The following is a 27,001-nucleotide window of genomic DNA, read 5'->3' as shown; positions in this document are numbered from 1 at the left end:
TGGATCAGGCAGGGTATTACAAACTCCAAACCTTAATGATGAAACAAAGCTATTACCTTGCAGATTCTTAAGAGAAGAATAACTGGGGTTCTTCCCACGCCCAGTTAAAATTTTATTCAAAAACAAAGTACGATAGCAAATGAATTTTACAAAAAAATAAAACAAAAAAACTTTGATTTCAAGTCGTTAAGCGGCAGCAGTATATAAAGAAACGTAACAGCAACATTGACATTTCCATCATAGTTTAGAACTAAATATTCAAATTATAAATGATCTTACAGGCATCTGTAATTTGTTCATAGTAGCCCCTCTCTGCATGGACATATAGATTTGTATTTATTTATATATTAAAAAGATTTATTCTCGGTAAGAGCACAGTAATGAAGACTTTGGTACCAAAAGTTTGTCTCTTGACAGTTGCATTCGTTCTGTTTTGTCATTTTTTAAAACGAGTCTTCCAAAGTTGCATCCTTAACTTTTATTATCCAAACTTAGCTCGTGAAACAGAAATGGGAGCGAGGGTCCGTAGCCTTATTTCATGTAATGAAATCCATCCAGCTGAGTTTTTAAGGACACGATTCTAACCAGTTTAGTGGGAGAAAGAGAAAGACAAGGAGGTCAGATGTGTTTGGGTAAGACATCTGCCAACAAGGAAAGAGGCGAGGCCCTCCCGGGTGAAAGAACGGCCCAATCGTCCAATTACGACGGTTGTTCTTGTTCGTTGCTCGATTGGAGATTGGCCCTCTGGACTTCTAGTTCTTCCGCGCTGATCATGGAGGGGTCAATGGCGGCATATCTGGTCCCATGGAACTGAAGCAAGTGTATCTATGGGACAGATGGACAGAAGTTGAATCTATTCATTCCTTTTTTTCTCTCTCCCCTCTAAACCAGGGGTCCCCCAAACCTTTTACACAGGGGGGCAGTTCACTGACCCCAAACCTTTTACACAGGGGGGCAGTTCACTGTCCCTCAAACTGTTGGAGGGCCGGACTATACAAAAAACCTATGAACAAATCCCTATGCACACTGCACATACCTTATTTAAAGTAAAAAACAAAATGGGAACAAATACAATATTTAAAATAAAGAAGTAATAAGTAATTAAGTAATTAATAATTAAGTCATTTATACTTCTTTATTAACAAGTAAATTTAAACTTAAATCAACAAACTCCATTTCTCCTTCCTTCCCTCCCTCCTTCCTCTCCACTTCTCTCTTCCCTCTTCCTTTTCTCATTTGTTTCATTTTCCTCTCCCTCGTTCCTTCCCTCCATCATTTTCTCATTTTTCTCTTTCTCTCTCTCTCTTTCCATCTCTCCCTCTTTCTCTTTCTTTCTTTCTCTCTCTCTTCTCTCTTTCTCTCACTCACTCACTCTCTTTCTAACTCTCCCTCTTTGTATCTCTCACACTTTCTCTCTCTCCCCCTCTCTCTATTTCTTCCTTTCTCTCTCTCCCTTTCTATCTGTCCTCTTCATTTCTCTCTCCCTCTCTATTTCTCCCTCTTATTATATCGATCGGTAAAATCTCGTGTGCTGCCGCGGGCCGGTTAAAAGCCCTCAGCGGGCCGCATCCGGCCCACGGGCTGTAGTTTGGGGACCGCTGCTCTAAACCATGTAAAACATTGACTCTACTTTCACCCATGAGGGAGGAGAATGTTGCTCAGACTTGCCTGAACTGAGATGGGCGGCAAATAAATTGGATGGATGGATAAGAGTGAGTGAGCGAATGAATCAGAGGTGGGTAACAAACCACTGGTGACATCACAGAGCTGGTTCTGTCAATGCTGGTCCATAGATGCTGACATCTTTTTCTTTTTTTCTTTTTTTCTTTTTTTTAAATGGAGGGAGGGATTTTTTGCTGATTTTTTTTTTCTTCTGCGCATAGAAACCTAGAAGACTGACGGCAGAAAAAGACCTCCTGGTCCATCTAGTCTGCCCTTATACTATTTCCTGTATTTTATCTTAGGATGGATCTATGTTTATCCCAGGCATGTTTACATTCAGTTCCTGTGGATTTACCAACCACGTCTGCTGGAAGTTTGTTCCAAGCATCTACTTCTCTTTCAGTAAAATAATATTTTCTCACATTGCTTTCCCTCAACTAACCTCAGATTCTGTCCCCTTGTCCTTGTGTTCACTTTACTGCAAGCGCAGAAGCCAAATTCCGGCACGCCATTTAGGGCCGCCATCTTATTCTCCAGGGTAGGAGGAGTTAGCCTCCAAGGACGGGGTTGACCTTGTCCGCAGCCAATCAGGACAGAGTCTTAGAAAAATATAAATAGCGCCCTCCATCTTACATTCTCTCTCTTTCGACTCAATCAGAGTACCGGATATGTGCTGTAGCTCCCAGCAATCCTGAGAAAGAGCCTTGACACTTGTCATTCATCCATCCATCCATCCATCCATCTATCAATTCCATCCATTGCTGGTCGTGATTGTCCTTCCCCCTGAGAGCTCCCCAACGTTTGGATTAGGTTGGGATGAAGGCAGTCTCGGGCGCCAGCCCAGCTGTCGTTCATGCCTCCTGCCATTATTTATTGATTTTTATTTATTTATTTAATTGGATTTATATGCCGCCCCTCTCCGAAGTCTCGGGGTGGCTTACAATACCTAAAAAGAAGAACAATATAATATAATCATCTAAATCCAGTTAAACAACAATCATACATAAGATAGTAAGATTCCTAAGAGGTCCTCCACTCGAAACAGAATTCCCTACGAAACTAGACTTACAATCCTGGGTCTTGAAAGCTTAGAATTACAACGCCTTAAACATGATCTAAGTATCGCTCACAAGATCATATGCTGCAACGTCCTACCTGTCAACGACCAGCTGCAACCATAACAACACAAGAGCACACAACAGATTCAAACTTAATATTAACCGCTCCAAACTTGACTATAAAAAATATGACCTTAGTAATCGAGTTGTCGAAGCGTGGAACTCGTTAGTGGACTCCGTAGTGTCATCCCCAAACCCCCAACACTTTACCCTTAAGACTATCCATGGTTGACCTCTCCAGATTCCTAAGAGGTCAGTAAGGGGCGTGCATAAGCACACTAGAGTGCCTTCCGTCCCCCGTCTAATTGTCTCTCCTATATCAACTTTTCTTCTATTCTGTTCTTCTCATACTACTCCCATGATATCCTTCTAATCTATAATTGATATATTCTATTCCTAAATTTTCACTTCTATTCTTTCTCTAATATATTTTACTCGAGTATAACCTCTATAACCTTCATTGTGTATTATTATGCATTGGACAAAATAAATAAATAAATAAATACATACATACATACATACATACATACATACATACATACATACATACATACATATAGTGATACCTCGTCTTACAAACGCCTCGTCATACAAACTTTTCGAGATACAAACCCGGGGTTTAAGATTTTTTTTGCCTCTTCTTACAAACTATTTTCACCTTACAAACCCACCGCCGCTGCTGGGATGCCCCACCTCCGGACTTCCGTTGCCAGCGAAGCACCCGTTTTTGCGCTGCTGAGATTCCCCTGAGGATCCCCTCCATGGGAAACACCACCTCCAGACATCCGTGTTTTTGTGATGCTGCAGGAGAATCCCAGCAGGGGAATCCCAGCAGTGCAAAAACGGGTGCTTCGCTGGCAACGGAAGTCCGGAGGTGGGGCTTCCCAGCAAGGGGAGCCTCAGTGAAATCACAGCATCGCAAAATCACAGAGGTCCGGAGGTGGGGTTTCGAGGACTTCGGTGTTTTTGCGATGCTGCGATTTCACTGATGCTCCCTTCACTGGGAAACCCCACCTCCGGACTTCCGTTGCCAGCGAAGCGCTTGTTTTTACAATGCTGGGATTCCCCTGCAGCATCGCAAAAACACAAAAGTCCAGAGGTGGGGTTTCCCATGGAGGGGAGCCTCAGAAGAATCCTAGCAGCGCAAAAACAGGCAGTTTGGCTGGCAAAAGTGGTGAGTTTTGGGCTTGCACGCATTAATCGCTTTTCCATTGATTCCTATGGGAAACATTGTTTCGTCTTACAAACTTTTCACCTTAAGAACCTCGTCCCGGAATCAATTAAGTTTGTAAGATGAGGTATCACTGTACATACATACATACATCAGCCAGGGGGCTGAGATCTAATCGCCCCAAGCCTGGTGGCATAGATGAGTCTTCAGACTCGTAAGTAAGGTAAGTGAGTGAGTGAGTGAGTGAGTGAGTGAGTGAGTGAGGGAGGGAGGGAGGGAGGGAGGGAGGGAGGGAGGGAGGAAGGAAGGAAGGAAGGAAGGAAGGAAGGAAGGAAGGAAGGAAGGAAGGAAGGAAGGAAGGAAGGAGCAGGACTTACTTGGATATAAAGGTTTACTTCAGCACTTCTGCAGAGGTATGGGAAGTTGCCTCCTGTTTTAAGATGAGCTCTCCTGGCGTTGGGATACAATTTATACATCTCTTCCTTGGCTTCTGTAGACAGGGCACTCTGATCGAATACCTAAAAGTCAAAAACAGCATCCGTATGAGCTTTGCCATCCATCATCATCAATATCATCATCATCATCCTCACCACCTTCATTACTATTATTATTATTATTATTATTATATTATTATTATTATTATTATTATTATTATTATTATTATTATTATTATTTATTAGATTTGTATGCCGCCCCTCTCCAAAGATCGGGGCGGCTTACAGGATACAATATAAAACAGTGAATACAAAAAAAAAAATCTAATTAATTAAAAAACTACATAAGCTAAAAACCCAGTACAGTGGTAGCTCTACTTAAGAACTTAATTCGTTACGTGACCAGGTTCTTAAGTAGAGACGTTCAATTTTTCCCATAGGAATCAATGTAAAAGCAAATAATGCGTGCAAACCCATTAGGAAAGAAATAAAAGCTCGGAATTTGGTTGGGAGGAGGAGGAAGAAGAGGAGGAGGACAGTTGCTGCCGAAGGAAGAAGGTGAGGGGAATCAAATAAATCCAAAACTTTAAGGCTTTAAAAAAAAAGAAGGACTCTGAGGGAGCAAGGAGGGGCACGTGCCCCCCATACACCCAGCGTGAGGCTGCCTCCCATACTGGCTGCTGCTTCTGCTGCTGCTATCTGCTTCCTATTCCTTCCCATGCTGAAGGGCTCCCCTCTCCTCTCGCTCGCTCGCTTTGTAGCCTGTGCCTTTCCTTTGTTGTGACCCCTCAGCTGCCCAGAGCGAAGGGAGCATTTCTTTTCTCTGGGCGTTGGCAAAGAAAAGTGCCCAGAGAAATGAAAATGCTTCGTTCACTCTGGGCTGCCAAAGCCTCCTTAAGCGCCACCGAAAGGCTCCTCTGGCAGCCCAGAAAAGCCCGAGATGGCCGGGATTAAAGGGGGAATGGCAGGAAACTGGCCGGGCCTTTGTGCTGTTCTCAAATTTCCTGGGATATTTTTCTGGGCTCGGGTTAAGTAGAAAACGGTTCTTAAGAAGAGGCAAAAAAATCTTGAACACCCGGTTCTTATCTAGAAAAGTTCTTAAGTCGAGGGGTTCTTAAGTAGAGGTACCGCTGTATATTAAAATCAATCAAAATCAATTATCATGGAGCCCAGGGTCTTTCCCTGAAGCAGGTCTTTTATTCCAGGAGGTCCCAATGTTTGGTGGGGACGGTGCTGGTGTGACCACCATAGACACAGATCCCCCCCCCCCCCCTTCATCTCTATCCATCCAAACCAGTTTCATCTCACGCCGATCAGCTAGGAATAGGCCCAAGGTTGCTCACGTACGTCCATGATGGTGACGGGGACGTCTCGGATCTTATGAGGTTCGACGTAGGAATTCTGGCAATTGAGAGTGAGTCGTGAAGCCAGCTCGCTCTGGCCCAAACTTTCCAGCTGTCAGACGATAGGAAAAACAAAAACACACAAAACAACCCCCCATCAATTTGAGCCTGATAACTGACAACCAAGAAACAGGATACACACTACCAAAGTTGGAAGGGATTTTGGAGGTCTCCTAGGACAGGAGTCCCCAACCTTTTGGACCCCAGGGACTACTACATTCACAATTTTAAATCCCAGTAATACAAATCCAGCACGCCGCTTGCTGAAGCACCTGGAATCCCAGTGGCATTCAGGCATTCTCCCTCCCTCCTCTCTCTTTCCCCCGGGCCCCTTTCTCCCTTCTCCTTCATCTCTCTCTCTCCCTCTCCCCTTTCTCTCTCCCTTCTTTCTCCCTCATCTCTCTCACCCCTCTTTCTCTCTCTCTCTGAACTCTCCCTCCCCATCTCTTTCTCTCCCTCTCCCCTTTCTCTCCCTCCTTTCTCTCTCTTTGAACTCTCCCTCCCCATCTCTCTCTCCCTCTCCCCTCTCTCTCCCTCCTTTCTCCCTCATCTCTCACCCCGCTTTCTCTCTCTCTCTGAACTCTCCCTCCCCATCTCTTTCTCTCCCTCTCCCCTTTCTCTCTCCCTTCTTTCTCTCTCTTTGAACTCTCTCCCCATCTCTCTCCCTCCTTTCTCTCTTTGAACTCTCCCTCCCCATCTCTCTCTCCCCTTTCTCTCTCCCTCCTTTCTCTCTCTTTGAACTCTCCCTCCCCATCTCTCTCCCTCTCCCCTTTCTCTCTCCCTTCTTTCTCCCTCATCTCTCTCTCTCCTTTCTCTCTCTCTCTGAACTCTCCCTCCTCATCTTTCTCTCCCTCCTTTCATCTCTCCCATTCTTTCTCCTCTCCCCCATGTCTCTCTAACCTTTCTCTTCCACTTTCTCTCTCATCTTTCCCTCCCCCTTTCTTTCTCTCATCTCTTCCCCTCTCGTTCTTTCTCTCCATCTCTCATCTCTTTCTATCTTTTTGTCTTTCCTCCCTCTCCCCACTTTCTCTCTCCTCCCTCTCTCTCTCATCTCTCCCCATCTCTCATCTTTTTCTCTCCTCCCTCTCCCCACTTTCTCTCCCCTCTCTCTTTCTCTCTCATCTCTCCCCCATCTCTCATCTTTCTCTCTCTCCTCCCTCTCTCATCTCCGCCCTAAGTCAGTTGAGAAGGGCGGGATAGAAGCCTAAATAAGTCTCTATCTCTCCCACTCTCTCTTTCTCTGTCTGTCTGTCTCTCATTCCGACTCTGTATGTTCTCTGGGTCTCACAGGTGCTTTGTTGATGCTGGACACTTCACTTCCGATCTGGAATTTGGAGAAAATCTCCATCCCCCGCCCTTCCCTTCTCAGGCCAGGTGAGGAGTGACTGGGAGGGGAAGGCGAGGAGCAGGCCAGCCCCAGTGGATTCAGCCGACAGAAAGCCACAGCAGGAAGAAGGACGACCCACAGGTTGCCCTTCTGGCTTCTCCACTGACTTTGTCCGAGGATCGCAAAATCTTCACCAGGAGATTTACCCTGTCCACCATGAAATCAATTCCGTCAGCCATTTCAGGATCTACAGGACCAGAGGCAAAATTCCCCAGGACGATTTTCTTCAACATAAACGCAGGCATCAACCAAAAGCTGGAAAGAGGAGAGGAATATAAAAGATAAGTTAGGACGTCTGTTGCAGCATAGCAAATTATGTTAGAATAGGATTGTATTAAAAATCTGGACCTCTAGCATAAAAAAACCCCGATTCTATAAAACCAGGACAAGAGGACACTAACCTGCCTAATCTGCATTCCTGGCAATTACTACAGGGCTCAAATAAAACATCTCACAATAAACAAAGTTTTCACCACTCCGGACAGGACGTTATAGGATCAAAGGGGGGAATTTTCATTGCCTGGAGCACACAACAGCAGGGTGATTAAGGAAGATTAGCAAGATAAGGAAGAAGACTTCAGAGAAATTAGGTGTGAATAAACATCTGCTCTTAGGAAGTTCCAAGGAAATTGTTTCTTGATATCTATGGGAAAGGAAGAACTCAAAAGATAGGTTTGAAGTTCTATGGTTGGATGTATCATTTGACATGTATATGTAATTATACCCCATTTCCTTATGTTCCCAAATAAGAAGGAGTACATGGCTCTACACTATGTCACTCCACCCAGAGAGAGAATGTGTCCAGGTTCTTCTTTCTAGGATTAGCGTTCGTGGGTGACCCCACACGGCTGGGTTGCACTTAGCCCCTTTTGAGGACATTGCTTTCATTAGGGACTCAGCAGCATCCACAGACGTCTAGTTCAGGAGAAGCCTTGGACTGTCAAGTTAAGCATAAAAATATCTCTTTCCAAACAGCCCCTGCTTGCCTGATTTCACAATGTTATCTCCTAACAATTTCCAGATGACTATTAAATTATCCTACCCAAAGACATCCTACATAGAAGGTTGCTAGAGTCTAGCCTAGTATTGGCCATTTCAAATGTTAATGACTACTCAATGTCGGACATCGCCGTTGGGTCTGCAACTTCAAATTTTAATTTCTTTTATCCTTTTCCTCCTTAGCTAAATATGCAGAGGTGGCGACTTTGCGTTTTGCAAAATTGCCATGTTGTACAGTTATACTTTGAGGTCTATGGCTGATTTTGGATCAAACGCCCTCCTCCATCCCCCTGGAGGCTCTCTGGAAGCCAAAAACGCCCTCCCAGAGCCTCTGTGTGAGCCAAAAGTCAGCTGCCCGACACATTGCAGCTGAGCTAGGGCAATGGCTTGCGTGCCAGCAGAAATGGCTCTGTGTGCCACCTGTGGTACCCGTGCCATAAGTTCGCCATCCCTGGTATAGAGAATTATTGACTGATTTAACTGTGTATGACTGGACTGTTCAGCCGGGAGGCTCTGACAATCGTCTAAATGGGTTTGTCTCTCTCTCTCTGTTGTGGTTCGCTCTGGCCCAGCTCCTGCCCCAAGGACTGTGGATGTGAGGGAGACATCCACATGCTGCAGGCCTGTTTTGCCTCCAGTGGAATCTGATGATGAAGGCTCCTCTGACCAAGAAGACATGAGTGACAGGGAGGAGGAGAGTGTGGCAGACAGCTCAGAAGGAGATCAATTATCTAGCTCCTCCTTGGATTCAGAACAAGAGTTAATGATACAGCCACGCATGCGGAGAGCGATGCATAGGCAGCAACAACTGAGAGATTATTATCAAAGAAAATGAGGCCACCTGTGGTTGGGTGGGGCTGTGGTCATTAGTGAGGCTGCTATAAAGAGCAGTCTGTGGGTTTGGCCATGGTGGAGGATTATCTGATCGTTGTGTTTCGTGACTGCTTTACTGACTTTGACTTTTTGTGTGCTGATTTGTCCCCGCTTTGAAACTAAACCAGAGCTAAGTGTGTTTCACTTTGTGAAAGAAGAAGGACTGTGAATTGCCTCACAGCTGCAAGCTAAGTATCACAGAACTGATAAGGGACTTGTACAAATTACCAGTTTGTTTGGAGACCAGTGCTCTTTGCTATACCAAAAGAGGGCTTGGTTTAAGTGAATTTTCATTATAAAGAACATTGTTTTGAATTTTCAAACGTGTGTGTGTCTGAAATTTGTACCTGTGAATTTTTGGGAGGAGTGTACCAGAGAGCCCGAAAGAACATTCTCTCTCTCTCTCTTTTTTTTTTAAAAAAGGCAAATGCAGATTTATTGACTGGCCTCTCACCTATTTGCTGTCCACGTCTGATTGAAAATCGAGGTATCGCTGAAAGAGTTGCACAGAATCAAAGATTGGACCCGAGGAGATTTGTGTGTGTATTCAGCAAATTTCTGAGCAAGGAAACCTCCTAACGAAGCACCAAAAAGGTGAACCTAAAATAAAAGCAATAAAAGAATACCCCTGATTATTATTTTCTTTTTATCAAACACATGTCACCGTTCCAAGCATTTGGAAATTACCGTATTTTTCCGAGTATAAGGCCCACTTCTCTTCCCCCGCCCCCGAAAAGAGTCTGAAAATTTGGGGGTGTCTTATATTCCGATTGTAGCCCTGCCTACCCGCTAGCCCCCACCCTTTGGCCTGACTGGGTCCTCTTCCTGGCTGCAGAGATTGCCACACACAATGGCTTGCGTTTTGGGGCACCGTGCCTTGAGTTTTTCAGCTTCCAAACCAGGGGTCTTCAAACTTGGCAACTTGAAGACTTGTGGACTTCAACTCCCAGAATTCTCCAGCCAGCCATTGTGTGACACAGAATGCTGGACTCGATGGGCTTTGGCCTGATTCAGTATGGCTCTTCTCCTCCTCCTCCTCCTCCTTCCTCTTCCTCCTTCTTCTTCTTCCTCTTCCTCCTCCTCCTCCTCCTCCTCTTCTTTTTCTTCTTCTTCTTCTTCTTCTTCTTATTATTATTATTATTATTATTATTATTATTATTATTATTTATTAGATTTGTATGCCGACCCTCTCTGTAGACTCGGGGCGACTCACAACAGCAATAAAACAATTCATGACAAATCTAATAATTTAAAAACACTTAAAAACCCTGTTATTAAGCAGACATATACACAGACATACCATTTATAAATTGTATAGGCCCGGGGGAGATGTCTCAATTCCCCCGTGCCTGGCGGCAAAGGTGGGTTTTAAGGAATTTACGAAAGACGAGGAGGGTGGGGGCAGTTCTAATCTCTGGGGGGAGCTGGTTCCAGAGAGTCGGGGCCGCCACAGAGAAGGCTCTTCCCCTGGGACCTGCCAAACGACATTGTTAGGTCATAACCAACACTTTGAATTGTGACCGGAAACTGATCGGCAACCAATGCAGACTGCGGAGTGTTGGTGTAACATGGGCATACTTAGGGAAGCCCATGATTGCTCTTGCAGCTGCATTCTGCACGATCTGAAGTTTCCGAACACTTTTCAAAGGTAGCCCCATGTAGAGAGCATTACAGTAGTCGAACCTCGAGGTGATGAGGGCATAAGTGACTGTGAGCAGTGTGTCCCGGGGCAAACGTCCCCCTCGCCACAGCTGAAAGATGGTTCTCTAATGTGAGCTGTGGATTGAGGAGGAGGTTCTTGTGTTCTTATGTTCTTATACACCAGTGTGTTCTACATTGTGAAAAATACGGTAGACCCTTTCCCATTTACTGACAGACCAAGAGGCAAGCAAATTTACAGGAGGGATCTCCAATCTTGGAAACTTTGAAGACTTGGGAAGTTCAACTCTCAGAATTCCCCAGCCACCCATGCTGGCTGGTGAATTCCAGGAGTTCAAGTCCATTAGTCTTAAAGTTGCCAAGATGGAAGACCCCCGATGTGCAGCAAATTCGGTAACCAGATTAAAGGATCAGACAACGGACTTTCCAATTAATCTCTCATGTTCATTCTATAATTTCTGCCATCTCCCGTTGGTTCCCCCCATCGACAGAAACAAATCATTTCAAATAAAAACACTTCCATTCCTATTTTCTGAAGTTTATCAGTTATCATCTAACAGAGCTGTCCTCCCACAAATAAAACAACTGCTCGGTGAAAAAATGTTCGTTTTATCAGTAAACAAACCCTGGATCTTACATAAAGGCCCTTTTAAGTTGATGTATACTTTAAAAAAAAAAAAATCACTTATGCAAGCATCCGTTCAGAAGCTATGTTAAACCGTTATGCAAAAATTTAAGAGCAGGCAGAATGTTTTAAATCAAAGCAAGCTTAAATTTAAAAGTCCATTTCAAAGGCAAGGCAGGCAGCTATAGCCTTTGGGGTGTGTTTGCCACTCAAAATAGCTCTGTTTCAAGTGAGGAATAATCTGCTTTGGGCTTGAAGTACTGTTAAAAGAAAGAGTTTTCATACCCCTATAAAACGTGTCTTTGGTGTTCAAGTCTGTTACAAGAAAGACAAAACAAGTACAGTGGTACCTCATGATACGAACCCTTCGTGATAAGAACCCCTCGTGATACGAACCTGGGGTTCGGAAATTTTTTGCCTCTTCTTACGAACTTTTTTCGGCTTACGAACTCACCGCAGATCGCAAAATGGCTCTCCGCTGGGCGCTGCCGCCCGGCTGTCACCTTTTAAAAGAGCCGGAGGGCTTCTCGGCGTTCTCCCAAACCCAAACCCGAACTTTTTGGGTTCGGGAGGCCGCCGAGAAGCGCCGCCGCCCGGCTGTCACCTTCTGAAACAGCCGGGGGGCTTCTCGGCGTTCTCCTGAACGCCGAACCCAAAAGTTCAGGTTCGGGTTCCAGAGGCCGCCGAGATGCGCCTGGCTGTTTCAGAAGGTTACAGCCGGGCGGCGACACTCGGCGGAGCGCCGATTTCGCGATCGGCGGCGGCGTTTTCGGCCGATCTGGAGGCTAGAAAGAAGGTGGGGAATCCCAATAGGGAATTCCATAGGCGGAGCTTTGATGTCACTTCCGGGTTCAGCGTTTGGGAGAATGCCAAGAAGCCCCCTGGCTGTTTTAAAAGGTGACAGCCGGGCGGTGGCGCCCAGCAGAGCGCCATTTTGCGATTTTTTTTCTCTTTTTGCACGGATTAATTGCTTTTACATTGTTTCCTATGGTAAACAATGTTTCGTCTTACAAACGTTTCGCCTTACGAACCTACTTCCGGAACCAATTAGGTTCGTAAGACGAGGTATTACTGTATTCCAAGGTGTTCCACTTTTTTCAAACATCAGTTTTCTTTACAATTTTTAAATTTTTTTATTGCTTTTGATCCTACTGTTCTTAATATTGTGTTTGACTCTGTACACATCACCTAGCAAAAGGAAAGTTTAGAAATCTGTTAGAGAAACAAATGCCTAACTTTAATCTACTAGTGACGCAGTACAGACTAAGGTGTTTCTCTCGGTTGAGCCAATGAACATGAATAAACTCTAGGCTTTTTTACCTAACATTTTATTGTAAGCACTAACTTTATCCAGTTGTAGATGATCTAATAGCTTCCGGAATCCATCGCAGAATTCAAAGATCTCCCAATAAACTGGATACTGTAACTAAAATGGTAAAGAAAGAGAGAAAGAAAAGAAAAACAGAGGGAAAGATGCAATGTACCATTACAGAAATTTAATTGCAACCTCGAACATTTTCAGTTGATAAACTTGGAGGAGAGGCGTAATTCCATCTTAACTGGGGAAACTCCAAAGAAAATCCTGCGGTTCTTGGGCGGCTTTTCTTACAGGAGTTAGTTGGATCCTTTACTGTTTTCTTATTGATTTATCTTAGAAACATAGAAACATACAAGACTGACGGCAGAAAAAGACCTCCTGGTCCATCTAGTCTGCCTTTATACTATTTCTTGTATTTTATCTTAGGATGGATCTACGTTTATCCCAGGCAGGTTTAAATTCAGTTCCTGTGGATTTACCAACCACATCTGCTGGAGGTTTGTTCCAAGCATCTACTACTCTTTCGGTCAAATCATATTTTCTCACGTTGCTTCTGATCTTTCCCCCAACTAACCTCAGATTGTGCCCCCTTGTTCTTGGGTTCACTTTCCTATTAAAAACACTTCCCTCCTGAACCTTATTTAACCCTTTAACATGTTTAAATGTTTTGATCATGTCACCCCTTTCCCTTCTGTCCTTCAAACTATACAGATTGAGTTCATTAAGTCTTTCCTGTACCTTCAAGTGGTCACTAATTGAGAGGTTGTAAATTAATAATAATAATAATAATTTATTAGACTTGTATGCCACCCGTCTCTGAAGACTTGGGGCGAGATACAAGTCTAATTTATTATTATTATTATTATTATTATTATTATTATTATTTATTTTATTTATCTATTATCTATTAATCTATCTATCTATCTATCTATCTATCTATCTATCTATCTATCTATCTATCTATCTATCTATCTATCTATCTATCTATCTGCCGCCCCTCTCCGTAGACTCGGGGCGGCTAACAACAATAATAAAAAACAACATGTAAATCCAATACGAAAACAACTAAAAAACCCTTATTGTAAAACTAATCATACATACAAGCAAACATACCATGCATAAATTGTAAAGGCCTAGGGGGAAAGAGTATCTCAGTTCCCTTATGCCTGACGGCAGAGGTGAGTTTTAAGGAGCATACAAAAGGCGAGGAGGGTGGGGGCAATTCTAATCTCCGGGGGGAGGTGGTTCCAGAGGGCCGGGGCCGCCACAGAGAATATTATTATTATTATTATTATTATTATTATTATTATTATTATTATTATTATTATTATTTATTTTATTTATCTATTATCTATTTATCTATTTATCTATTTATCTATTTATCTATTTATTTATCTATCTATCTATCTATCTATCTATCTATCTATCTATCTATCTATCTATCTATCTATCTATCTATCTATCTATCTGCCGCCCCTCTCCGTAGACTCGGGGCGGCTAACAACAATAATAAAAAACAACATGTAAATCCAATACGAAAACAACTAAAAAACCCTTATTGTAAAACTAATCATACATACAAGCAAACATACCATGCATAAATTGTAAAGGCCTAGGGGGAAAGAGTATCTCAGTTCCCTTATGCCTGACGGCAGAGGTGAGTTTTAAGGAGCATACAAAAGGCGAGGAGGGTGGGGGCAATTCTAATCTCCGGGGGGAGGTGGTTCCAGAGGGCCGGGGCCGCCACAGAGAATATTATTATTATTATTATTATTATTATTATTATTATTATTATTATTATTATCATCATCATCATCATTATCATCATTATTATTTATATAATTATAATAATAATTTATTATATAATATTATATAATAATAATTTATTATATAAATTGTGGACCACCTATAGGGCATGACCCCAAGGCAAGTTCAAGAAAAGAAGCACGGGATGGTCCGAAGATACTCACGGCAATGACTCGGTAACCCCATCCAGACAGGGCTAGAATCTGTTGAAAGAAGACGTCCGCCGTTCCGCTGACGGGTGGGAGAAATATGAGGGGGCACCGGATATTCCTGGGTCCTGCATCGTAGAGCGACCAAATCTTACTGTCGTCGTCATCTACAATGATCTGCAAAATCGACATCAGAGAGGACCAAAAAGTGAGGACTAATAAACATCTGAGAAATAAATCAGAATCCAAATTTATTTATGCATTCTATTTTTATTATTTTTATTATTTTTATTATTATTATTTATTAGATTTGTATGCCGCCCCTCTCCATAGACTCGGGGCAGCTCACAACAAAAACAAAGACAATGTAAGAACAAATCTAATAATTTAAAAAACACTAAAACCCCCATTATTAAAAGCAAGCATACACACAAACATACCATGTATAAACTGTATAGGCCCGGGGGAGATGTCTCAGTTCCCCCATGCCTGACGGCAGAGGTGGGTCTTAAGAACCTTACGAAAGGCAAGGAGGGTGGGGGCAGTTCTGATCTCCGGGGGGAGCTGGTTCCAGAGGGTCGGGGCCGCCACAGAGAAGGCTCTTCTCCTGGGTCCCACCAAACGACATTGTTTAGTCGACGGGACCCGGAGAAGGCCAACTCTGTGAGACCTAACCGGTCGCTGGGATTCGTGTGGCAGAAGGCGGTCCCGGAGATATTCTGGTCCGATGCCATGAAGGGCTTTATAGGTCATAACCAACACTTTGAATTGTGACTGGAAACTGATCGGCAACCAATGCAGACTGCGGAGTTTTGGTGTAACATGGGCATATCTTGGGAAGCCCATTATTAGTCTCGCAGCTGCATTCATTTTATGCCGCCCTTCTCCTTAGACTCAGGGCAGCTTACAACATGTTAGCAATAGCACTTTTTTAGCAGAGCCAGCCTATTGCCCCCACAATCCGGGTCCTCATTTGACCCACCTTGGAAGGATGGAAGGCTGAGTCAACCTTGAGCCGGTGATGAGATTTGAACCGCTGACCTACAGATCTACAGTGAGCTTCAGTGGCCTGCAGTACTGCACTCTACCTGCTGCGCCACCCTGGCTCATTCTTCCAAGTTCCAATTTATTAACAGAGCCATGTGAGATACGAACTGTAGCCAAACCTATATTAACTTCTCCTACAATTCTCCTCCCAGGTTAAGGTTCATTGCTCATTCCGACACCCACATGTTCATCACGTGGATCACTCCGGTTTCCCTGAACGTCCACGGTCCACCCCTGTACTTCCAACTGGTGTTGATGACCTTGAATTTTCTGGAAGGAATTTGTTGTATCTTTCCCCCCTTTGTGCAACCTCCCCTCCCCAATTCCTACAGAAATGCTCTCATTGTGGCAGGTCAGAGTCTCAAATGATGGTTTGAGCCGGACAGGCGATTCCGAAGAAGAGGAAGAAGAGGAAGGAGGAGGAGGAAGAAGGAAGAAGAAGAAGAAAGAAGGAGGAGGAGGAGAAGAAGAAGCAGAAAGAAGGAAGCAGGAGGAGGGGGAGGAAGAGGAGGAGGAAGAAGGAAGAAGAAATAAAGAAGAAGAAGGAGGAGGAGGAGGAGGAAGAAGAAAAAGGAGAAGGAGGAGGAGGAAGAAGAAGGAGGGGGAGGAGGAGGAAGAAGAAAAAGAAGATGAAGAAGGAGGAGAAGAAGCAGAAAGAAGGAAACAGGAGGAGGGGAGGAAGAGGAGGAGGAAGAACGAAGAAGAAGACGAAGGAGGAGGAGGAGGAGAAGAAGCAGAAAGAAGGAAGCAGGAGGAGGGGGAGGAAGAGGAGGAGGAAGAAGGAAGAAGAAGAAGAAAGAAAGAAAGAAAGAAAGAAAGAAGAAGAAGAAGGAAGAAGAAAAGGAGAAGGAGGAAGAAGAAGGAGGGGGAGGAGGAGGAAGAAGAAAAAGAAAAAGAAGATGAAGAAGGAGGAGGAGAAGAAGCAGAAGCAGAAAGAAGGAAACAGGAGGAGGGGAGGAGGAGGAAGAAGAAGAAGGAAGAAGAAGAAGAAGAAGGAGGAGGAGGAGGAGGAGGAGGAGGAGGAGGAGGAGGAGGAAGAAGAAGAAGGAAGAAAAAGAAGACGAAGGAGGAGGAGGAGGAGGAAGAGAAGAAGCAGAAAGAAGGAAACAGGAGGAGGGGGAGGAAGAGGAGGTGGAAGAAGGAAGAAGAAGAAGAAGAAAGAAAGAAAAAGAAGAAGGAAGAAAAAGAAGAAGGAGGAGGAGGAAGAAGAAGGAGGAGGAAGAAGGAAGAAAAAGAAGATGAAGGAGGAGGAGGAGGAAGAGAAGAAGCAGAAAGAAGGAAGCAGGAGGAGGGGGAGGAAGAGGAGGAGGAAGAAGGGAGAAGAAGAAGAAAGAAAAAGAAGAAGGAAGAAAAAGAAGAAGGAGAAGGAGGAAGAAGAAGGAGGAGGAAGAAGAAGGAAGAAAAAGAAGACGAAGGAGGAGGAGGAGGAAGAGAAGAAGCAGAAAGAAGGAAGCAGGAGGAGGGGGAGGAAGAGGAGGAGGAAGAAGGAAGAAGAAGAAGAAAGAAAGAAAAAGAAGAAGGAAGAAAAAGAAGAAGGAGAAGGAGGAAGAAGAAGGAGGACGAAGAAGAAGGAGGAGGAAGAAGAAGGAAGAAAAAGAAGACGGAGGAGGAGGAGGAGGAGGAAGAGAAGAAGCAGAAAGAAGGAAGCAGGAGGAGGGGGAGGAAGAGGAGGAGGAAGAAGGAAGAGGAAGAGGAAGAGGAGGAGGAGGAAGAAGAGGAAGAGGAAGAAGACGACGACAAGGGAGAAGAAGAAGAAGAAGAAGACGACGACGACAGTGGATACTTGTCACTTCTGCCTAACCTGGAGGAAACAGCAAAGTTGTGAAATAAAAATCAAGTGCTCTTGCAACTGAAACCACAACTTTGCCCATTCAGGTCACACCAACTTGCCAATCCTAAAAGCAACCCACCGTCTAGACAGCATCTCATTATCTCACGACTGTTTCTGTAGCACAAGGCACGAAAAATTAAATTATTATGACCTACAATGTGCTTTTCCGATGAGTCTGCAAAGGTGTTTTAAGGATTGACCGCCCTGCTTGCCTCTGGCCACAGTGACATATCAAGTCTCCTTTATCCTGCTTTGTTTTACACACTCAAAAGTGTTCCTCTCTCCCCCCCCCCCTAAAACGCTTACAATTCAACAAAGAAACGAACAGCAACCGACTGGGACTTCACTTCCGCTAACTCTTTGAAACGGGTGATCGTCACATGAACAGTTCCACTTTGAAAGTGAAGATATTAAGAAGCCAGCAGGCTTGAAATCTCCTCTAGAGAGTCTCAAGTGTTGGAGCGCTCGCCACCTCCGCAGGCAAGCTGTTCCACTGACTGATCGCTCTCGCTGTCAGATGTTTTCTCCTTATTTCTAGGTTGAATCTCTCCTTGATCAGTTTCCATCATTCATTCATTCATTCATTCATTCATTCATTCATTCATTCATTCATTAGATTTGTATGCCGCCCCTCTCCGAAGACCCGGGGCGGCTAACAGCAATAAAAAAGACAATGTAACAAATCTAATATTAAAAAATAATCTTAAAAACCCCAATTTAAGAGACCAATCATACAAACAAGTATAAATGTATAAATTCTATAAGCCTAGGGGGAAGGGAAAAAATTTCAGTTCCCCCACGCCTGACGACAGAGGTGGGTTTTAAGGAGCTTGCGAAAGGCAAGGAGGGTGGGGGCAACTCTGATATCTGGGGGGAGCTGATTCCAGAGGGTCGGGGCCGCCACAGAGAAGACTCTTCCCCTGGGTCCCGCCAAATGATATTGTTTAATCGACGGGACCCGGAGAAGGCCAACTCTGTGGGACCTACTCCCCCCAGAGATCAGAATTGCCCCCACCCTCCTTGCCTTTCGTAAACTTCTCAAAACCCACCTCTGCCGTCAGGCATGGCGGAATTGAAATTATCTTCCCCAGGCCTATATAATTTATGTATGGTGTGTTGTGTGCATGTTTTTTAAATTATGGGTTTTTAACTTCGTGTTATTAGATTTGTATTGTACATTGTTTCTATCACTGCTGTGAGCCGCCCCGAGTCTACGGAGAGGGGCAGCATTCAAATTTAATAAATAAATAAAATAAATAAACAGCCTGCCTGCGGAGGTTGTGAACTGCTCAACTCGGGCTAGGGGTTTAAACATTCGACTGCTCCTCCCCACCTGAAAAGAACTCTGTTCCAACTGCCAGTTTTTTATATTAACACACTCTGATGCTAAGGAGTTACACATCCTACATAAATGTTCAAGCTTTAAGTGTCAATGTATCAAGGGCGATCTTATAACTACTCATTAATTTTTAAGCTTTAACGGTCAATTTATCAAGCCCAATCACGTAGTTTCGTAGCAAAGCACCGGTATCCAGTTACCAGTAACAGACTAAATATCTGTTATTGCAAGATTTCCTAGATAAAAAGGTTGCACAGAAACAAGGAGATTCTCTTTCTCCTTTTCCTTTGTCTCCAAATGCCTTGGTTGACATTTAAATCATAAATCGCTTCACAGATCCTTGCAGACAGAGAACAGTATTTGATAGAGCATGTGAAAAATCACATGGTGGGCGAAACGGCTGCCCAAACTTAAGCTGTCTCTCCACTGCTCCCAGGAAAAGCTTATCAGGCCCATGTGCCCAAAACCCAACCGCTAAGTGCCTGGTTTCATGCTGAAACAGAATTTTTACTTATTGTAAGGACCAGAAAGCAACACTCAACAAAAAGAGCTGGTTTCGTTTTGAAATACAGTGGTACCTCGGTACTTATAGTTAATTGGTGCGATATGTCTGTATATAAAGGGGACACAATCTGAAGTTAGTTGGGGGAAAGATCAAAAGCAACATGAGAAAATATTATTTTACTGAAAGAGTAGTAGATCCTTGGAACAAACTTCCAGCAGACGTGGTAGATAAATCCACAGTAACTGAATTTAAACATGCCTGGGATAAACATATATCCATCCTAAGATAAAATACAAGCATAGTATAAGGGCAGACTAGATGGATCATGAGGTCTTTTTCTGCCGTCAGACTTCTATGTTTCTATGTTTCTATATATGTATAGTCAGAAGACAGCAACAAAGATAATGTTTCCAAATGTAAAATAAAGCACTTGGGGAAAAGGAATCCTCAATCTGAGTATTGTATTGGCAGTTCTGTGTTAGCAAAAACTTCAGAAGAGAAGGATTTAGGGGTAGTGATTTCTGACAGTCTCAAAATGGGTGAGCAGTGTGGTTGGGCGGTAGGAAAAGCAAGTAGGATGCTTGGCTGCATAGCTAGAGGTATAACAAGCAGGAAGAGGGAGATTGTGATCCCGCTGTATAGAGCGCTGGTGAGACCCCATTTGGAATACTGTGTTCAGTTCTGGAGACCTCACCTACAAAAAGAGATTGACAAAATTGAACGGGTCGAAAGACGGGCTACAAGAATGGTGGAAGGTCTTAAGCATAAAACGTATCAGGAAAGACTTAATGAACTCAATCTGTATAGTCTGGAGGACAGAAGGAAAAGGGGGGACATGATCCAAACATTTAAATATGTTAAAGGGTTAAATAAGGTTCAGAAGAGAAGTGTTTTTAATAGGAAAGTGAACACAAGGACAAGGGGACACAATCTGAAGTTAGTTGGGGGAAAGATCAAAAGCAACATGAGAAAATATTATTTTACTGAAAGAGTAGTAGATCCTTGGAACAAACTTCCAGCAGACGTGGTAGATAAATCCACAGTAACTGAATTTAAACATGCCTGGGATAAACATATATCCATCCTAAGATAAAATACAGAAAATAGTATAAGGGCAGACTAGATGGACCATGAGGTCTTTTTCTGCCGTCAGACTTCTATGTTTCTATGTTTCTATGAAATCAGGTAAGACCCGTTCAATTTTATCAATATCTTTTTGTAGGTGAGGTCTCCAGAACTGAACACAATATTATTCCAAATGGGGTCTCACCAGCGCTCTATACAGCGGGATCACAATCTCCCTCTTCCTGCTTGTTATACCTCTAGCTATGCAGCCAAGCATTCTACTTGCTTTCCCTACCGCCTGACTGAACATACATGTATCTGTATAGTTGAAGAGGTAGAAGGTCTGACTTATATATTATTTGATTGCTGTTTATGTAAGGGGGCGAGAAAGAAGTAACTTGAGTCACACATGAAACATGGCCCAGTGGGAAGCCCATGTTAAAACAACAGACCTCACGTTTGGCCAGAATCTGAAAACTACATTTAAATCAGCACAATTTAAAGATAGAGGAGGCATACAAATCTAATAAATAATAATAATAATAATAATAATAATAATAATAACAACAATAATTTCTAACTAAAATGGTCTGACTGAGATCAGTGTAGGTGGGCCTGATTGAGATAGATTGCAGGGGTGATAAAGAAATATAATTTTATGTCACTTTACTCTAGTTTACATCTTTACACATTAAATTTTTGTATTTTAGCATATTGCTATTGTATTTTTCCCTCACTTTAATTTGTTCAGAATTTTATTGGTAATATTTGTTTGAACCTGTACATTGTTGTACATTAGTTGGGGGAAAGATCAAAAGCAACATGAGAAAATATTATTTTACTGAAAGAGTAGTAGATCCTTGGAACAAACTTCCAGCAGACGTGGTTGGTAAATCAACAGTAACTGAATTGAAACATGCCTGGGATAAACATATATCCATCCTAAGATAAAATACAGAAAATAGTATAAGGGCAGACTGGATGGACCAGGAGGTCTTTTTCTGCCGTCAGACTTCTATGTTTCTATTGATAGGGCCTATGGGCAGATAGGCAGATAGGCAGATAGACAGACAGACAGACAGACAGACAGACAGACAGACAGACAGACAGATAAGCAGGCAGGGAGACAGACAGACAGACAAGATAGAGTAGACAGCTACAATGATAGCTAGATTGCTAGACAGACAGACAGAATAGATACTGTAGATAGCTACTAGATAGATAGATAGATTATTAGATAGATAGATAGATTATTAGATAGATAGATAGATGGATGGATGGATGGATGGATGGATGGTTGGATGGATGGAGGGACGGACAGACAGGCAAATAGACAAAAATAAGGCTGGAGGAGATCAACACGAATAAATCTTGTTTGTCTGAAAGATATGAAATATAATCGTAATTCTAACACTGGAAGCATACCTCATCTAAGTTTGCAATGCTTGCAATGTATAAAACAATGCTCCTAAACTAAATTGGAACAGAGAGAGAAATCAATCTGCACCCACCTTTTTGAGAGGGACAGTACTTCGGAACCAGCTATAGTCCGGAGAGATTTTAATCTCTCCCATGGTGGTGACAAATTCCAAAGTAAGGAAAACCTGAAATACACAAAGGAAGCATTTTAGATGAAAAATTCAGCATCGCAGAAGATACACTCTGCTCAGCTCCACAAAGGATCTGCACAAGCTATTTAAACGCAGAGCTTAACCTGGGACCTTAATTCTGCAAGAACGAAACCAACCAACCTTGAATGTCTTTGAATTATAACCAAGAGAGAAATGCAGGGTAAAATTTAAAAGTCAGTGATGGAAGGAAATGTCTTAAGACAGCGGAAACACGCACCAATCTGCAAAACACAGTTAAAAAAAAAAATCCCAACCAACCATTGTTATCTGCAGCACAGTTATGGTAAAGAACTATTCTGCCCCAGCTACAGACCAGAAAGAACCTTATTTAACCCTTTAACATATTTAAATGTTTCGATCATGTCACCCCTTTCCCTTCTGTCCTCCAGACTATACAGATTGAGTTCATGAAGTCTTTCTTGTACCACATCTGCTGGAAGTTTGGAAGTTTGTTCCAAGGATCTACTACTCTTTCAGTAAAATAATATTTTCTCATGTTGCTTTTGATCTTTCCCGCAACTAACCTCAGATTGTGCCCCCTTGTTCTTGTGTTCACTTTCCTATTAAAAGCACTTCCCTCCTGGACCTTATTTAACCCTTTAACATATTTAAATGTTTTGATCATGTCCCCGCTTTTCCTTCTGTCCTCCATGTCATAAATGTGAGTCGGTTGCCAAGCGTCTGAATTCTGATCAAATGACCACGGGGATGCCACAAAGGTTGTTAAGTGTGAAAAATGTCTCTTTTTCCAGTTTTGCAACTTTAAATGGTAACTTGGAGTGAACTGTTTCATATCAATGGCTAACCTGTATTTTCTTTCTTTTCATTCCCCAAATTTTGAATTTTTATTCTTGCGCTTCCACTGTTATTTCAACGCCAGCCCAAGTGAATCTTTTTCCCCACCACTGCAGAACTTAAATTTCTCAGATGGCGCTCAACTAAGATTGACAGTCGCCTGATTATAAACGTACCTGTTTAAAATTCTTTGTCTTCAACAAAAGTATTTCTATATCAGACTTAAAGAATGTGACCTTGTTCTGGTTTGCCGATTATAGCTCAACCACATGAACGCTAAAGAATGTTTCCTCTGTTCTTTCTTTTTCTGTTTCCTTTTGTATTTTTATTGACCATTAAAAGAAAATGAATAAAAAGAAGGCAAGAAGGGTAAAGAAAACGTTTTTTAAGGTAAAACACAGATGAATGGACAAAGGGATTTAGATCTGAAGGTTATCATTTTCTAGTATAATATAGTTTTAAGTAAATAATAATAATAATAATAATAATAATAACAACAACAACACAAGAACAAGGGGACACAATCTAAAGTTAGTTGGGGGAAAGATCAAAAGCAACATGAGAAAATATTATTTCACTGAAAGAGTAGTAGATCCTTGGAACAAACTTCCAGCAGACGTGGTTGGTAAAACCACAGGAACTGAATTTAAACATGCCTGGGATAAACATCCATCCATCCTAAGATAAAATACAAAAAATAGTATAAGGGCAGACTGGATGGATCATGAGGTCTTTTTCTGACGCCAGTCTTCTATGTTTCTATGTAGATAGTCCTCGACTTACAACAGTTTGTTTAGCAACGGTTCGAAGTTACAACGGCACTGCAAAATGCGACTTGTTGTGACCGTTTTTCACACTTATTTTCACACCACTGCAGCATCCCCGTGATTACATTATCAAAATCCATGCACTTGGCAACTGATTCACACTTACGACCGTTGCAGTGTGATCTCACTTTGTGACAAGAAGGGTCAATGGAGAAGTCGGGTTTCACTTAACCACCCTGTTGCTAAGTTAACAACTGCAGCAATTCACTTAACAACGACGGCAAGGAAAAGTCATAAAATGGAGCAAAACCAGCGGTGGGCGACTAGCCGGGATGCTAAATTGCACTCGCCACCACGGCTCGTAAGTTTGCGGGGCCAGCGGGATCTTGCTCCTGCAGCTGTGGAGGTAGCAAAGTCGCACACCGAGCCACAGGTGCACCCATGTTTCGGCATGCGCGGAATTTTAAAAAACTCGCCAAAACACAGGCGCACCTGAGGCTCCGGGCACGGTTTTGCTACCTCCACAGTGCAGAAGCAAAATCGCACTGGCCCCGCAAGCACTTACGAGCCATGGCGGCAAGTGCAATTTAGCGTTCCGGCTACTAGCCCACCGCTGAGCAAAACTCACCTGACCAATATTTCATTCAACCTCAGGGACCGCCTTCTGCTGCACGAATCCCAGCGACCAGTTAGGTCCCACAGAGTGGGTCTTCTCCGGGTCCCGTCAACCAAACAATGTCGCTTGGCGAGACCCAGGGGAAGAGCCTTCTCTGTGGCGGCCCCGGCCCTCCCGAACCAACTCCCCCCAGAGATTAGAATTGCCCCCACCCTCCTTGCCTTTTGTAAGCTACTTAAAACCCACCTCTGCAGCCAGGCATGGGGGAACTAGGCCTTTACAATTTTATGCATGGTATGTCTGTATGTATGATTGGTTTTTATATAATGGGTTTTAACTGTTTTTAGTATTGGATTATACTGTTTTGTTACTGTTGTTAGCCGCCCCGAGTCTGCGGAGAGGGGCGGCATACAAATCCAATAAATAATAATAATAATAATAATAATAATAATAATAATAATAATAATAATAATAACAACAACAACAACAACAACAACAACAGAAATTTGGGGCTCACTGGTGGTTTAGGACTCAGTGTTTCCCAACCTTGGCAACTTGAAGATATTTGGACTTCAACTCCCAGAATTCCCCAGCCAGCAAACGCTGGCTGGGGAATTCTGGGAGTTGAAGTCCAGATATCTTCAAGTTGCCAAGGTTGGGAAACACCGGTTTAGGTTGAAGACTACCTGTATTTATTATACTTCCCTATACTATTCTCTCTACTTCTTGCAAAGAAAAATATCCAAGAAGTATATATTAAAAAAAGGCTTTAAATAACCGTGATGGAACCGACATCTCTTAAAAACAATAAATTGTATTTATCATTTGTAATTAGGGATTTGGAAATTACCTTCGCTCCAACCCGTGTTTTGTGCAGGAATCCAAGCAAAGGGATCTTTTAATCCACGTCTTTGCAATCTCTGACTGAACACCTGCAGAAAAGCGATACTCTCTATTATTTGTTTAAGGAAGTTATTCAGTTTGTAACCCCACTCAACTCCTAGCGAAAACAAAAAACAAAAACTCAACACATGAGAATCACATCAGAAATACAAAAAAAGAAAAACACTTCTCTGGAGTTTCCGCCCTCCCCAAACCGCTCTCATGTGACGAAGGCTTTCGCAACATCTAACTGAAATGGCATTCCTTTAACCCCAATCGAGGGCTTTGTGCATCCAGGCCTCTGCAAACGAGTGATGACAGTAACCGTGGTTTGCATGAAATATGCACCAGAACAACACACCCAGCCCTAATTGAGATTGAAGCCCCATTTATCTCAGGAAACCAGCTTTCCCATTAAAGAGAATGGTATTGTGTTTTGGAATTGGGAAAGAAACCAACGCATAAATAAAATGCTTCAAAAGGGTAGTAATAAACAAACAAGGTTTGATACCCAGTGTTAAGAACTAATTCCGACCGATATTATGAATGGCTATATCCAGTTGGATGAATGTGGATGACTGTGGGGTGGGTTTTTTTTTTTAGGATAAATGGGGTTTAAAAATTTTTAGAACTTTTTTGAATATTAGATTTCTCTCACGTTTTGTACTTTGTATTTATTCATTGTAAGTCAGTTGAGAAAGGCGGCATAGGAAATGCACAAATATATATATATATATATATTTATACATTACACATACATATATATGTCACATGGTTTTTTTGCTGAATTTGAAAATTAAGGGAGACTAGGAAAACATATATATAGACAGGAAAAACATATATATAAATATATATATATACACGTACGTAATGCATATATACACACACATATATGTGTGTGTCACATGTTTTTACTGAATTTTGAAAATTAAGGGAGACTAGGAAAAACATATATATTGACAGAAGAAACATATATATATATATATACACACACACACACACACACACACACACACATATGTTTATATGTAATATATATATACCGGTATAAATCTTCCTGTTTCCCTCACGTCTTCTGGGAAGGCAGAGCCCCTTCCACTCACATCTCCTTCCACCCAGGGTTCCCCCCCTGCCCCCCTACAATTACACAAATATACAACTTTCACACCAGCCGCCGGGCAGAGATTGGGGGGGGGGGGTGAAGACAATTCGTGTTATCTTTACAACAGTCCTGCAAGGTAGAAGGGTCTGGGAGCAGGTGGGCAAGCATGCCTTCCTAATGAGGCTGGGGGGCGGGGAATTCTCAATGCAATTCCCACCATTCCTTCCCCAGCTCAGCTGCCCACTCCCTTTTAAACAGTCACACTCAACACAGGAAACCTGGGGACAATAGGACACCCCCCCACCCCACCCTCAGCTCTTTCTTTTACCCCAGCCCCCATGCATAGTTTAGGGTCCCTCCACGGTCCGCTGAGAACCGGGCAAAAAATAATCCGTTCCTCAATGCGGGAAAGCGACATGCAAGGCCCTCGGACTCACCAGGCGTCGCTCAGCCCTACCGACGCGAGGGTGGACTACGGCCGCCCCCCTCCAGCCATCGAAATGGTACCGTCCGCCTCCCGCGTTCGGCGAGCCCTAAAGCAGCCCGACGCTAAAAAAAAGCCACGCCTCCCCGGTGGGCGGGGGAAGCCCCGGCGGCACGCCGATCGCTGACGTCACGCCCAAAACGGGGCGGGCTCCCCAGGTGGAAGCGGATTTGCCGAGCGAGGTCGGGGACGAGCAAGAGAAGGTACACCAGTCCACGTGATGGGGCAGAGATCCGCGCAGGCGCATATCTGTCCTTTTAATGCGGAAGTACGGTAGTTCACCACAGCCTAAGAAGAGGTTTCTCTATTGCCCCCTTCCTACGAGGAGGTCTT

The 27,001-nt window shown here is 43.2% G+C and overlaps 2 protein-coding genes across 6 annotated transcripts in view; one reads left to right on the top strand and one right to left on the bottom strand.

The window, feature by feature from the left end:
- Positions 1 to 27,001, top strand: part of ANKDD1A (ankyrin repeat and death domain containing 1A) — a 350,194-nt gene that overhangs the window by 84,171 nt on the left and 239,022 nt on the right. Inside the window, exon 16 of one of the 2 annotated variants that reach the window (XR_011559994.1) lies at positions 9,471 to 9,765. The exons of the other annotated variant lie outside the window; for it this stretch is intronic. The gene's annotated coding sequence lies outside the window, so the exon portion shown is untranslated. Of the gene's footprint in view, positions 1 to 9,470; positions 9,766 to 27,001 lie in introns of those variants that run through there. 2 annotated transcript variants of the gene reach the window in all.
- On the bottom strand, positions 68 to 26,932 carry SPG21 (SPG21 abhydrolase domain containing, maspardin). Of its 4 annotated transcripts, XM_070762808.1 has the most exons (11): positions 26,622 to 26,842; positions 25,051 to 25,132; positions 22,994 to 23,131; positions 21,903 to 21,995; positions 14,620 to 14,781; positions 12,677 to 12,757; positions 9,502 to 9,647; positions 7,322 to 7,430; positions 5,733 to 5,840; positions 4,329 to 4,469; positions 68 to 825 (listed from the first exon to the last, which is right to left on the bottom strand). In XM_070762808.1, exons 4-11 carry the CDS (start codon positions 21,963 to 21,965, stop codon positions 700 to 702), a joined length of 936 nt encoding a protein of 311 aa, XP_070618909.1. In that variant the 5' UTR covers positions 21,966 to 21,995; positions 22,994 to 23,131; positions 25,051 to 25,132; positions 26,622 to 26,842; the 3' UTR covers positions 68 to 699. The 4 variants fall into 4 exon arrangements, with proteins under 4 accessions (XP_070618909.1, XP_070618907.1, XP_070618908.1 ...); XM_070762806.1 differs by lacking the exon at positions 22,994 to 23,131 and having other exon boundaries at positions 26,622 to 26,932; XM_070762807.1 differs by lacking the exons at positions 22,994 to 23,131; positions 26,622 to 26,842 and adding an exon at positions 26,126 to 26,608.

Source organism: Erythrolamprus reginae, chromosome 10 (genome assembly GCF_031021105.1).
Source record: "Erythrolamprus reginae isolate rEryReg1 chromosome 10, rEryReg1.hap1, whole genome shotgun sequence".
Lineage (NCBI taxonomy): Eukaryota > Metazoa > Chordata > Lepidosauria > Squamata > Dipsadidae > Erythrolamprus > Erythrolamprus reginae.
The sequence above is the reverse complement of the archived record's forward strand: the minus strand, read 5'-3'. Positions and strand labels throughout refer to the sequence as shown.

Coding starts and splice junctions, on each gene's coding strand:
- SPG21 (XM_070762806.1), bottom strand. CDS start 21,965: ATGGGAGAGATTAAAATCTCTCCGGACTATAGCTGGTTCCGAAGTACT. Junction 14,782..21,902: donor GTACTGTCCCTCTCAAAAAG/GTGGGTGCAGAT, acceptor TCGATTTTGCAG/ATCATTGTAGATGACGACGA. Junction 12,758..14,619: donor GGGGTTACCGAGTCATTGCC/GTGAGTATCTTC, acceptor TTACCATTTTAG/TTACAGTATCCAGTTTATTG.